The sequence below is a fragment of the Chiroxiphia lanceolata genome, chromosome 24, assembly GCF_009829145.1.
Source record: "Chiroxiphia lanceolata isolate bChiLan1 chromosome 24, bChiLan1.pri, whole genome shotgun sequence".
NCBI classification, from domain to species: domain Eukaryota; kingdom Metazoa; phylum Chordata; class Aves; order Passeriformes; family Pipridae; genus Chiroxiphia; species Chiroxiphia lanceolata.
Window position 1 is genome coordinate 4,331,620 of NC_045660.1, and position 13,153 is coordinate 4,344,772.

A 13,153-nucleotide genomic window follows, 5' to 3' on the forward strand; every position below is an offset into this window, starting at 1 on the left:
TGCGGGACGAGGCTGTGCCGGGGCTCCGGGCGGGACCCACCGCAGCCAACCCACCGGGGACGAGCCCCGGCGCCGCGCGGGAGCCGACAGAGCCCGCACCGCTCTCTCCCCCTCCGCCGAGGACGGCGGTGTGCCGGCACGGAGCGAGGCAGCGCGGGGCTCCGCCGCCGCTGCCCCCGCCGCTGCCCCGCCGCAGCCGGACTCCTCCTCGTCGTCCCCCCCGGGCCGCGGCGGCTCCCTGACGCCCGCCGTTGTGATGCGTATTCCCGTAGACCCGAGCACCAGCAGGCGCTTCACACCCCCCTCCACGGCCTTCCCCTGCGGCAAGATGGGAGAGAACAGCGGGGCGCTGGGGGCCCCCGCGCCGGGCGCCCGCGCTCGGCCCGAGGTCCGCTCCGTCGTGGATGTACTGGCCGACCATGCCGGAGAGCTGGTGCGCACCGACAGCCCCAACTTCTTGTGCTCCGTCCTGCCGTCCCACTGGAGGTGCAACAAGACGCTGCCCGTCGCCTTCAAGGTAAGTCGGGGGGCTCCGGGCTTGCGACCCGCTCGCCCCTTTTGCCTCCCGCTCCCTTTCGCTTAAAAATCGCTCCTGACATCACCGCCGAGGGAGCGCGGGTTATTATTTTTAATCAAATAGCCCGGTTTATTATTTTTAATCAAGTCTCCGCATTGCCCCGCGGTCACAGCATCTTAGATATTCCGTACAGTTAGGAGCTCTCAGGCAACTTTGAAGTTTAATGAGACGGAGGTTAATTACTTTCCTGGGAGAGGGAGAGCGAGGCAGGGAAGGGAGATCTAATCTGCCAAAAAAAAAAAAAAAGTAAAGCGAAGAGCCGAAGCCCCGGCACCGGGTTGCGCTGCCGGGGCTCCCCCGTTCGCGGGACGGGGGCGACCCGATGGGGCAGCCCCGGGCCGGGCATCCCCCGCTGTACCCGCGGGGGAACGGGGCTGGTCGGGGGGAGCCGAAAACCTGCCGGAGGAGCGGCGAGGGGAGCCGGGCAGGACGGCAGCGGAGTCCCGGGGTGCCCGGCGGGGGTGAGGGGGAGTCTAAACCGGGTTTTCCCCCGACCATCCCGGCACCGGGAGCTCCGGGCGCTGCTCCCCGAGCAGGGGGGGCCCTTCTCCAGCAGCCGGGCCGGCTCCCGGCGCCTCCCCGGGCCGGGCGCGGAGCTCCGGGGCCTCGGTCGGGGCAGCCCCGCGCTCGGCGGCGGTTTATTTCCTTTCCCCGAATCCAACAAAATAAAACCACAAACTCCTCCGACGGGGCCTGAACCCCCCCCTTTGCCCCTTGCCCGCGGAACCCCTTTCTGCTTTTAACCCTTTTTTTAGCTCATTTTCCCCTTCCCCCTCCGATTTTTCAGCCTTCCTCGGGGGCTCGGATTGCTTTTGGTTTTGCTTTGGGGGTTTTTTTTTGTGGGGATTTGGGGGGGGCGTAGGGCAGGTTGGGTTCGATCTAGGTTAATTTTAGCCTAAAATCCTCTGACCCTGCCCTAGGTCGTAGCCCTCGGAGATGTTCCCGATGGGACCGTGGTCACGGTGATGGCGGGGAACGACGAAAATTACTCGGCGGAGCTGCGCAACGCCTCCGCCGTGATGAAAAACCAAGTAGCAAGATTTAACGACCTCAGATTTGTTGGGAGAAGCGGCAGGGGTAGGTACCGGCCAGGAAATGGTTGGCCTTTTTATTTGGCTTTTTAGAGGGGGAAAAAAAAAAAAGAAAGAAAAAAGAAAAAATGTTGCTTTTTTTTTTTTTGCTATTTTTTTTTATTATTTTATTTTATTATTTTTATTTTAAGCTTTTATTTTATACGTTTATTTTATGATTTCATTTTATTCTGTATTCTGTTTTGGTTTTAACGGTGGTTTCGTTGGCGCGGGGTAGGCAGGAGAATCCCCTCAGCCCCAAAGTGGTTCCCGAGCGATGGGAGGGATGCAGGAAGGATGCGGGAGGGATGCGGGAGCAACCCCAGCCCCGCCGGCAGTTCTGCCTCGCTCCTCCCCGGGGTCGGTTATGGGCGATGCAAGGGCGAAAAAAATTTTAAACACGTATCTAAATATATATAAATATTAGTAAATAAATATATTGATAAAACCAAGGCAGCCCGAGCCCAAATCCTCCCCGGTTTCACTCATCAGCAGGATGCAGGAGGCAGCGGGGTGTGCTCGGTGCCTCCCCTCCACAGCGAAATGTGCTCAGGGGCAAAACCCACCTGGCGGCTCGTTTTTGAATAGTGAAAATCAAGTGTTTAAAAATAACCCAGAGCTCGGCCGGACGGGCTGGCAGCGGGTGAGGGTACAGCAGGCTCTGCTCCGCGGGGAGCTGGGGTTGCTCTGAGGGGGGGTTTTTGCACATTTTCTCCACGCTTGTCGTGTGGAAAAGCGAGACAGAAATTTAGCTTTCTGGGTTTTTCCAAAACGAATCAGGCTGTGCCGTCGCAGCAGAGGGAAATAAATCCCCTGGAAATATTAAACACAGAGCCCTGCCTGCCCTCCCTCTGTGCATCCCTCCCTGTACCTGAATTTCAGAGGGTGTAAATAGAATTTCAGCGTTTCATCACCAATAAATGCTGCAGATTGAGGCACTTAATTCTTCATTTAAACCAAAATAAGAACACTATATTTTAATGGCCATATGGCAGCATTTTCTCAAAGGCTTCAAATGTATACACACAGTGTCAGATATATTTTGACTTCTTTGCATTAATTAAAAGCAGTGATGTTAGGAATTATTTGCATGTAATAGCTGTTTACTTGTTCCTCTTTATGAAACTTGAATAGTTTACATTCTTTCATACATTTCCTTTTTCCTGTTGGCTCCTTCTCCATGTTGCAGTTTCTTTAAAACTCTCCACTTAACTGGTTGCAGGTTGATGGATGGAAAATGTTTTTCTTTTATGAATTAAGCTTTCATTTCTGTAATCAATTATTCTCTTAGGCTCTTTTCTTTCTGTTTTTTTTTTTTTTTTTTTACATCCCTGCACAAATTTCCAAACTGAATGCAACCCAATCTCAGCTTGACTCTTGAATTCATTATTAACTTGCTTCCTCTGCACTCCCAAGCTCTGAATTAACAGTAGTTTAGTCTCAGAAAGCCCTTGGGTGAATAATCTCCTTCCTGGGGCAGAGCCCTGACAAACGCTCATTACAGCAGTGGAAACACCTCCGCTGCCTCTAACGGGTGGAACTCAAGTGCTTATTATTTTAATTTTTTGTTTTGTTTTGTTTTTACATATTCTTGTGGGATGAGGCTTTGTAATATTCACAGAGAAACAATCCCATCAGGGCTCCCTGGGGGTGGTGTGAAGGCAGCACAGTGGGGTTTTCTCGGAGCGTGGATTTAGTTCCCTGTGTCCAGCCGTGCTTTCCCGGCACGGGGCTCTTTCAAACCAACTTGGTGTGGAAAAAATCGTTCCTACTGAATTTTTATTCCGGGTGTCACACTCTCTTTCCCTTGCTCGGCTCAGCCTTTGACAGCCTGGTGCTGCTTTCCTTTTTTCTGGCAGAAATCTTGATTCACCACGGAATATTTTGCTGCAGCGGGGCTGTGTGTGTACAAACGTTTGTGTAAATCCAAAGGGGGGATGTGTGCACCCATAAACACCCCCCCATCCAGCCTGTCCGTGTGCCTGAGCTGCAGGAGCCTGGAAAGCCAGGCTCTCGTTTTGAAAACATGGCTTGAAATGGTTCAGAATTGGGTATTTTTAGTATTAACGTGTCTGGGGTTATTCCCCGGCGCTGAGAGCTGGGAAGAGCCGGTCCTAACCCCTCCAAAAAACCCCGAATTCCCATCTCCATGACAAAGTGGGGAGAATGACCAGTTTACCAGATTTTATGCTTTGCTCTAGAAAAAGTAAATCAGCCCTTTTCTGCTCAGACTGTATAAAATGAAAGCTGAGGCCGGTGCTGTGAGCCCTGTGCACCCCGCGCCTGCTCTCCCTGCTGGAATATCCCCCTGGAGCATCCCACGGAGCCCAGGAGCTGGGATCCAGCCTTAGCCAACAAAGCTGGGGCACGGTGGGAACGAGCAACCTCAGCCCGGCTTCCTGAGAAGGCGGGAAATGAGTAAAAATGATGCTAAGTAATAATTATCATTTTCGATTCACGGGCGGATTTTTCAGGGCTGGTGAAGAGATGCGAGACCGGCTCTGGCTGGCTCTGTGCTCCATCCTCCCTGAAAAGCAGGGAGGTTATTTCACATGGAGAATAAAAAAAATTTGAAATTATATTGATAATAATAATAAATAAAACAAGCCAGCTGTGGTAGGGAGCTGGGCACGGAGCTGCCGGGCTCAGCTCTGGGGTGTTTTGCGTCTCGCCAGCTGGATTTGCCCACAGGCTGCCTGCAAACCCTTCCCTGTCTTCACACAGAATTTCCCAAATGATTCCTCCTGGTGCTCCTCATCCTGCACTCTGGTTCTGCAAAGGCTTTGCCGAGAAATCCCCTGGTGCTGGTTGGTTTTGCCGTGGCCGTGCAGGCGCCGGGAGGCTCCGAGCTCCGCAGGCTGCGGCGGCTCGGCCGCGCAGGTTGGCAGCACGACTGTATCCCTGGGGATTAAAATTATATCATTATATATATTTTTTTTTAAAATTTTTATTTTTTTTTTTTAACCCTCCCAAATGCTCCTTTTGGTGCAGAAAACGAGCTGAAGGTTTGTGCGTTGTTTAGTGCTGGTTTGAAAGCTGAGGTGAGGCGTGGATTCGTGCTTGCTGTCGGCTTTTAAGCTGGCATTCCCTCCACTTCCATGCTCCCATAGAGGAACTCTCCCACCTGGGATAATTGCAGGATGTTCTCCAGGGGAGATAATTGCATTTTTTCAGTTTACTCCTTTTTTTTCCCTTTTTTCCTTCTAGCTGTATAAATGCTGTTTTGTTTGCTTAGGGGTATTCTCGGGTTCGGCTCTGTAGATAGATGATGGTCAGGATCTGAAAACCCCTGATCCCTTTAGGGGGAAAGGGAAAGCAGGTGGCTTCCTACTGTATTTATTTGTGGAATGAAGGCTGGAGGAGCAGAAATCCCTTGCATGGAGGTTTATACCTTATACCTTGCTGGGGTTTAGGCTTCTGAAATACCTGATACTTTTGAAATGCCACAGGGATTGCTCTTGGGGGGTTGTTTAGAGTGGTTTGTGCAGCCTCCCTCCTTCACCCCAGTGATTCCTGAATTTGAGGAGGTTGTGGGAGAGCAGAGGCCCTTCCTGCAGAGAACTCCGCTCTCCCATAGCCTCCCCACAGGCTGGATATGGAGTGGGAGACAGCACCACAGTCAGGCAAGGAGAGGACAGAGGGGCTGGGATGAGGATGCCAAAGCTGTGGGAGATGAAGGGTTTGGGGTCAGGGTGGGCCCAGGGTGCAGGTGTGATAACACCCTCCCTGATGCTAAAGGCGTTTTCAGGCTGTGGATGGAACCTTGCTCTGTTGGAGCAAGGGGGGCACTTGTTTTCTTGGCTCCCAAGAGCTTTTCACTCAGGTTCCTGCTGGGAGGGGAGGACAGTCCCCACAGCCAGCAGGGCTGCCTGTCTGGTGGCCAAAGCTGGTGGTCAAAGCTGGCCAGATTCAGTTCTCATTTTGTAGTTTCCTATTTTTGGGCCATTTTCAGGCCACGGGTGTCTACATGGCCAAGGTCTAGCTCAGCTCCCCTCCAAACATCCCTGCAGAGGTACATCCATAGGGCCGAGGCCGTGGATTCCCCTGCAGACTGATGCCACCTCACCAGCTTGTTCCCGCAGGAGCACCCCATGGATACCAGGATCCCTTCACAGACGGGATCCTACATCCAGCGCTGTGTTTCAGGGCCGGATTCCCACAGGAAAAGGGGAAGCATCTGAGCGGGAAAGCACCAGGAAGCTGCTGTGGGTGGAGGGGTCGATATGGGGACAGGGCAGGGGAGGTGGGGACAAGTGACTTTTCCATCCAGGAAGGTCCTGGCTCCCGCTCTGAACCGGGTCCAGACCTCTCCCTGCTGCAGCCAGCTGAGCCCCAGCGGGAGCCGGCCGAGCTTTGTGCCTCGGCAATAACGTCTCATAAAATTAAATGATGTGTGTGTTGGAGTTCCGTGGATGTGGATATTTGTGTCTGAGCCTGCTCCGGCAGGAGCCTTTCTCTCCCCTCAGAGCTGAACCAACCCATGTGAATATCCTCATTTCTCCTGTTGCTTTTTTTTATCTCTTCCCCCCTACCCTCCTTAGGAAAAAGCTTCACCCTGACCATCACCGTGTTCACCAACCCCACCCAAGTCGCCACCTATCACCGAGCCATCAAAGTGACCGTAGATGGACCCCGGGAGCCACGAAGTAAGTAATGTGTTTTGTTTGGCAGCACTGAGAAGTGTGGGGAGGAGGGATTCAGGGGGCTGAGCGCTCCGTGGCCAAAGGATGCAGGACACAGAGCCAGCTGGGGCAGCACATGTAGCTAAGGAGAGTGTTGGTGTGGCCAAGGGAGCCCAAAGCAGTGGGCACAGCTTGGCTCCTTGGACTTTTCTCGGCACAGCAGAGCGTGGTGTGTGTCCCTCCCTGCCTCTTGCTCTCTCTGTGCTCCATATCCCATCTGGGAGGGATGGTTTTACAGCTCCTCATTGTGCTCCATAACCCATCCGGAGGGACAGTTTTACAGCCCTGGGTTGGGATGTTGGGAAAACGCTCTGAGCTCCGACGGCGAAAACACAAAGGGCTCCAACCTGGCGCCGCACAGGGCGTGCTGGGGGGGGCAGTTATGGAGCCAGAGGTGCCTTGCTCGGCTTCATTGGCTGATTGCTGCTTTTCAAACTAAAAATGGTCGCAGGTTCCCTCCGTGCTGAGCTCGTATTTGCCTGTCTGTCGGAGAGCACCTTCCCCTTTGCTTCGTGGTGGTTTCGCTTTCGGGCCGTCAAAGGCTGGGGCTGGCAGCGCCGGCGGCCGGGGGCTGAGCTGCTGGAGAAAACCAAAGGCACGGTGTGACCGCAGAAGCGTCTGTGTTCTGGTGGAGGAGGCTCTCCCGGGTGCAGGATGGTGCCTCGTGGTTGAGGGAGGCTCTGTGAGTCGCCCTCGCTGGGTTGGTTTTCGGCGTCGGGCTGGTTTGAGCTCACCTCGGCGTTTCCAGCGATCCGAGGAGTGCGGGGAAACGCTCTGGAGCTGTTGGCTGGAGGAGTTTCCTCTTGCCATGAGTATTATTTGCTCTGTGGGACCCCCTGCGTGGTGGGATCTCGTCCCTGGGGGCTTCGTCTCTGGCTTCGAGCTCGGGCTTTGCCTTTCTGCTGGCTCAGCACCACCCCAGGGACTATAAAGCTGAGTTTGTTCCCTTTGCGTGTGAAGCTGTCAGTGCCCACATTGAAGGGAAACGGTTTGATCCTTCTAAATATGCCTCAGAAAATATTTTCTGTTGATGCTGTCGTTGGGCCATCGGTGCCCCTTGATGTCAGGCCAGGTGGAGGCTGTTACCTCGGCGAGGGGGGTTGATTTGCATCGGGGTTTGTTGGGTTTTCTTCCCCCTTCCTTTTTATTTTGGAGCGCGAGTGGCTTTATGGGAGCCTGTCGAGCTGCTGGCTGGATTTACCAAGCTGGAATTCAGTTTTGGGTTTGTTTTTTTTTTTTTAAGCCAGAAACACAAGGCAGGTCCCTGCTGTGGCTTTGCAGCCATCAGCACCCATGGGTCGTGGTGGGTTGAGCTTGGGCTCAGCCTGGGGCTGGGAGGGGAAAGCAGGCAGGGGCTGGGCAGGGAATTTCACAACTATTCCAGGTCAGGAATAGAAACCAGGTCTCCTGACTCCTGGCTCAGCCCCTTATCAGCTGCATCAGATCGCCTTTCTAATAATAATAATAATCATCAGGAATACATAAATAATAATACAAGGTGAGATAGTTACTACTCTTAGCGTTTGGTTTGACTTCGCCGATAGCCAGCGCTCGCCAAACCCCTGTGAATCACACCCGCTCCTCCTGAATTTCAACATCCCTCCCCAGAGCTCCCCAGCTTTAATTTAAATTTTCTGATATGGAGGGGGCGGCTCCGTGGCCAGGCAGGGAGCTGGGGGGGGGCGAGCCGAGGGCACACTCACCCTGTGCTTCTTCGTCCTGGGGCCGTGCCTTTGTTTGGCAGAATTAGGCAAAAGCCGAGGATGGAGCAGCTTGTCCTGGCTCTGGCTCGGTGTGCCCGAGGGATGCCTTCCCTGGGACCCGGCCCAGGTGCAAGGTCAGCAGTTTTCTGCTTTTTTTAAATTTATTTATTTATTTTAAAATGACTTGTGGACCTCGAAACGTGCTGGCAGTGCCGGCTCCTTGAGGAGATCTGCGTGGTGTTTATTTGCTGCTTATGCCCTTGTCTCATGTGGACCCCAAAGGTTGATCTCTCCCCCATCCCTGCACCACCCTCCCAGCCCATAAATTGCTGATTGAAGCAGTTTAGACCCAAGCTGTGGTTTTTTTGGAATTTGTTTCAGATGATCATAGATTTGTTGCCAGTAAAGGTCATATTTTGACTCCTGGTTTGACCCTGGGGCTTAAATTCATCATTGATGAAAATCCAGTGTCTTGCACTGGAATAAAAAATAATAATAAAAATCTCTTTTTTTTTTTTTTTTTTTTTTCTGGCCAACCTTCGGTTTGCAGTTTCTGATGAACACGAAATTTAAAAAAAAAAATATTTAAATAATGCCCCTTGCCCTTCCCTCCCTGCAGTCCTGTGCAGGAGCCCTTGCTGTGGAAATTACCAGCTGTGAAGTGATCCAGGCTCACTCCTGGAAAGCCGGGCTGGTTTTCCTGGTTCACCTGCCACTGGGTGGCTCTCTGGCACAGCACCCCTGTGTGCCAGCACCCACCTGGCTCCCCAGGTGGCATCTGGAGCTGGTACAGCCCTTGTAATCCCCACCTTTGACCAAACACCACGGCTGCTCTCTCCCTTGTTTGTCTTTTAGAGGAGAGAGCTGGCAGAAGGAATTGCAAACTTTATGTGTATATCTATTATATATACACTTTGTAACATACATATGGGCGTAGATATATTTTTGTGTGTGTGTGTGTGTGTGCAAAAAAAAGTCGTGTTTTTTTCCCTTTCTTGGCTGCAAACAAGTGGGACGTGGTGTGTGTTGGCTCCTGTCGTGCAGGATCAGCGCTGGCCGGGGCTGGAGGCTGGATGTGGGGCTGGTGGGGCAGGCAAAAAAGCACCCTTAATGTGGAAAGAATTGGCCATTTGTCTTGGTATCCTGGGAAAGCCCTGGGCATCATCTCCTCAGATGCAGTGAAATTCCTCCAGCAAACGTTCTCGTGGGGTTTTTTGGGCCAGGAACGCGGCTGAGCTCCACGCCCCAGCTCCGAGCATCCCATTCATCTTCCACCCCTGTCCCATCGCTTCATCTCAGCCCTTGAGCGAGTCTTTTAACTCAAGCCGTGCCCAGAAAAACTTCTGAGGAGTTTGGAATGGGGTTGAGATGGGTGAGAAACCGCAGGGGAGCGGGTGACAGGCAGGGCCCAGCACGGGGCCGGGGGTGAAGCTGGGATGGAGGGACCAGGAGAGCTGGACCCTGGAGTTGAAGATGCTCCTTTGAGGGACCCACAGCCAGTGAGGAGCTGGTAACAGTGGTGGCTTTGGCTGAGCATCCCCTCCAAGGTCTCCCACAGTCTCCTTCTGAGATCTTTCTTCCTTGTGCTCAGGCTCTTTCTGGGTTAGATCTGGAGGGGAAAAAAGGACATTCTGTCAAGTTGGCACCTTAGCTCTAAACAAATAGCACAGCGGGTGCCAAGTGTTGACATACTTTGTACAAACAGGAAGTAATAAAATATTTGAACTTCCTGTGGAATTTCCTTCTTTTTTTCCCCCCCTCTCTGCAGCTCTGTGTGTAGCAAGAGCCCTGCTCTGGAGAGCTGCAGCCCTGGTGCAAAGCCCTGTCGCATCCACAGCTGCTTGCAAAATAATCCACAACAGGCAGAACACGGAAAATGAATAGCTGGAAGCTATACAGGGATGTTTAGTCTGTTCCTGGGTAAATGGGAGCATCTCCAGGGCCTCCCCCATCACACCCACCTGCTGGCTGCCTTCCCTTTCCCTTCCCTTTTCCTTGCTTTCCTTCCCACCGCTCTCACCTCCTCTGCTGTCGCTTATCCTCTCCTCTTCCCAGCGATCCCTTGCAGCTCCAGCCCCTTTTCTGCCCATCTCCTGGGAACTCTTGTGCAAAGTCTTTTTTCCCCTCTAAATGCTTTTTCCCCCCTTTGATTTTTTTTTTTTTCCTGCTGCCATTCAGTCTTCTTTAATCTCTCTCCCCCCTTCCTAAATCTCCTTTGCCCTTAACCCCTTCTTTCTGGTTTCCACCCCATCCCTGCTGTCCTGGTCACCGTGTTGAGGAGGAGAGGGAAACCAAAAGGATTTGATCCCCCACAGGATCCCTGTGTCCCTCCTTGTTGCCTGCTCAGCCACAGCAGCACAGCAGCAGGTTCTTGGTGTCTCCTGCCCTGTTCATTTTTGGTGTGTGCGTCAGAGATTTGGTGCTTTCAGTCACGTCCCCTCTTTGTGCCACCACAAAAAGTGACAGGAACGTGTCCCCATCCTGCAGCATCTGCTGGCTTGGACCAGGAGGAGGGAGCTTGTGGCTAGAGCACTTCATATCCCCTCTCCCATCATGTTGTCCCTGCAGAGATTTTCTGACTGGGCCCCATCCTGACCCTCTGGGGTCGTTTTTCCCTCCCCAAAGGCTTTTTGCCCCAAAAGGCTCCAGCTGTCCCCGAGCTCCCGCCGTCCCCTTGCACAGCACGTAGCCAGGGGGTGGAAAGGCTTCTCACCTCCCACACCAATGAGTTGTTTCCAGGAACAGCCTTTTTTTTTTTTTTTTTTTGCTTTCATACTTTTGAGAGCCTCAGCTGGGTGAGGGTTTCCCTCCCTGCTGCCTCCCACGACAGATGTCACCTCCGAGCCCCAGCCCGGCCCCGCGCTCTGAGCTGGGAAATGAAGAGTTTGGGACGTGCAGAGGGTGGAAACCCCCTTGTGTGAGGTGTTTGTGGCATCTGTGTCCCCGGGGTGCTGGCAGTCGGTGGGCACAAGGCTCTGTGTCTTGGGTGCTGGTTTCCCTTGAGCACTGGGCATTCTTGGCCTCAAGCATGTAAAAAAAAAAAGGCAAAAAACTGGGAGAAAGATTGACTGGAAAGGGAAAAATCTAGTCTGTAAATCCAGCCTGGAGAAGGCGTGGCCTCTGTTAATGGCAGTGTGCTGGGGTGACTGCAGGAGGAAGGTGCCTGTGGCCCTGGGTGCCCCCAGCCCTGTGCTGGGACATCTCTTCCAGCAATGTTGGCACTGACCAGTTGGGAGCCCGGGAGGAGAAAGGGTTGTATCAGCACTTCATGGGATGACACAGACCTGGCTGGGGCTCCTCTGCCCTTCTGGAAGCCGTGGTGACAAAAGCAGGGCCCCGAACTGCCCCATCCAGCCCGGGCACACCTCGGCCCCGCTGCCCACACCCCGTATCTCACCACCTCCATCTCTGTTCTCATCCCACACCCACTGCCTCGCCAGCCCCAGCTCCCCGAGTCGTGGTGTGTCTGCAAACCACCTTTCTCACTTTATTTATTTATTTATTTATTTATTTATTTATTTATTTATTTGAGGTTCATCTCAATCCATCCCTCTCGGGTTCAGAGGACTCTGCACCGCGAGGTTTTGTCGTAGAATCACAGGACGGTTTGGGTGAGAAAGCACCCTAAAAATCATGTAGTTCCAAACCCCTGCTGTGGGCAGGGACACCTTCAACTAGAAGGTGTCTTTTTTCCCAATTTATTCTTAGTGGATACTCCAGTTTGAGGCCAGAGAGGAAAAGGAAGGACAGCACCGTGCTAGCAAGGCGAGTGACCCCCCTGCACCCTCCCTGTCCCTCATGGCTGTAGATGAGTCTGAGATTTACTACCCAGAAATATCAAAATTCAAATCCCGTTTTACTCAGGGAAGGAAAAAGAGGTGCAATATTGCACCCTGTTAATCCAAATTAGCTCCACAGAGACCCCAATGTGATGCTAACAACTAGAAATCTCAGGCATCCCCTATAAGAGGGTGCTCCCTAATTCTGGCCTCCAAGTTGACCTGCACATTTGGGCAGAGGGTGTGAGGCTGAGCAGGCAGGTTTTCCAGGCTGCTCTGGGAGGATTCAGTGCTTTAATTTTGGGATGGTTCCATGCATGGAGGTGGTCTGTGTGTCCCTCTATTGTGAGCCACCACCATCTCTGCTTGTTGCCAGGCTGGACCCCCAACCCAGTGTGGTGGGGATGTTTATTTGCAGGCAACAGCAGCTTTTCCCAGAGCTGAGGTCGAAGAGCTGAGTCAGCCCCTCCACACTTGCTGGCACAGGGCTCAGATTTGGGGTTTTTGGTGGCAGGGGCTTCCCTGTGGTGCAGCCTTCCAGGCTCCTGTTTGTTTTTCCTGGGATACAGCAGCCCTGAGCAAACTCAGTTCCTTTAGCACCATCCCATTTTCATGCTTTAATGGCTTAAATGCCATCAAAACTACTAAATGCTGTGTTTAATGTTTCGCAGAGTTGGTTATTTCTGTGCTAAGTTTTGGGTTGTGATGTCCTAAAAGCAGTGGTGATCTCTGGGGGGATTTCTGACTCCTTGGGAATTGCTTGTAACGCCGAGGGCTTTCCTTGATTTGTACCATTTTGAGGGGAAAAAAGGAGAAAAATATGAAACAGAAACATTCCTGTTACCTTTCAGAAAAGTGGCTGATCCATGAATTCACCCACCACGCTCTGGCAGGGCTGGGAACCCCCTGGCAAAGCTGCTCCCCAGCCCAGTGGGGATTGTGGCCATCCCATTTCAGGATGTTTTGTCCCGTGGACCTGTGCTCTGGGGAGGATTTGTGTTAAATCCACACTGTGCTTTCTCCTCAAAGGGGGAAAAAAAAAAAAGGTTGTCTCATGGTTTTGTTGATTTCAAGCAATTTTGAGAGGAGACAGAGAGTTGGAAGAGCTCTGCAGGGCTTGGGAGCACTGTGGAGAGGCTTGGGATGATCCACCATGGCCCTCAGCTCCATGAATCTGGAGAGGGGGAAACAAAATCTGCAGCTCTCCCATTCCTGGGACACAGGGAAATTGGGATCTACCGAGTGGCTAAAATAGCTGAGGACGAGGAAGAGGGAGTAGGGCAGTGTGGTGGCATTATGGGATGGGAGCCAAAGAGGAGCAAGGGCAAAATGATCCCCTGTT

At 52.7% G+C, this 13,153-nt stretch overlaps 1 protein-coding gene across 1 annotated transcript in view; it reads left to right on the forward strand.

Annotated features, from left to right (window-relative positions):
- The first annotated feature begins 256 nt into the window (after positions 1–256).
- RUNX3 (RUNX family transcription factor 3) overlaps positions 257–13,153 on the forward strand; it is a 36,906-nt gene continuing 24,009 nt past the window's right edge. The window contains exons 1-3 of the mRNA XM_032710267.1: positions 257–517; positions 1,498–1,654; positions 6,189–6,293. Of these exons, the coding sequence (XP_032566158.1) occupies positions 257–517; positions 1,498–1,654; positions 6,189–6,293 (523 nt within the window). The remainder of the gene's footprint in view (positions 518–1,497; positions 1,655–6,188; positions 6,294–13,153) is intronic.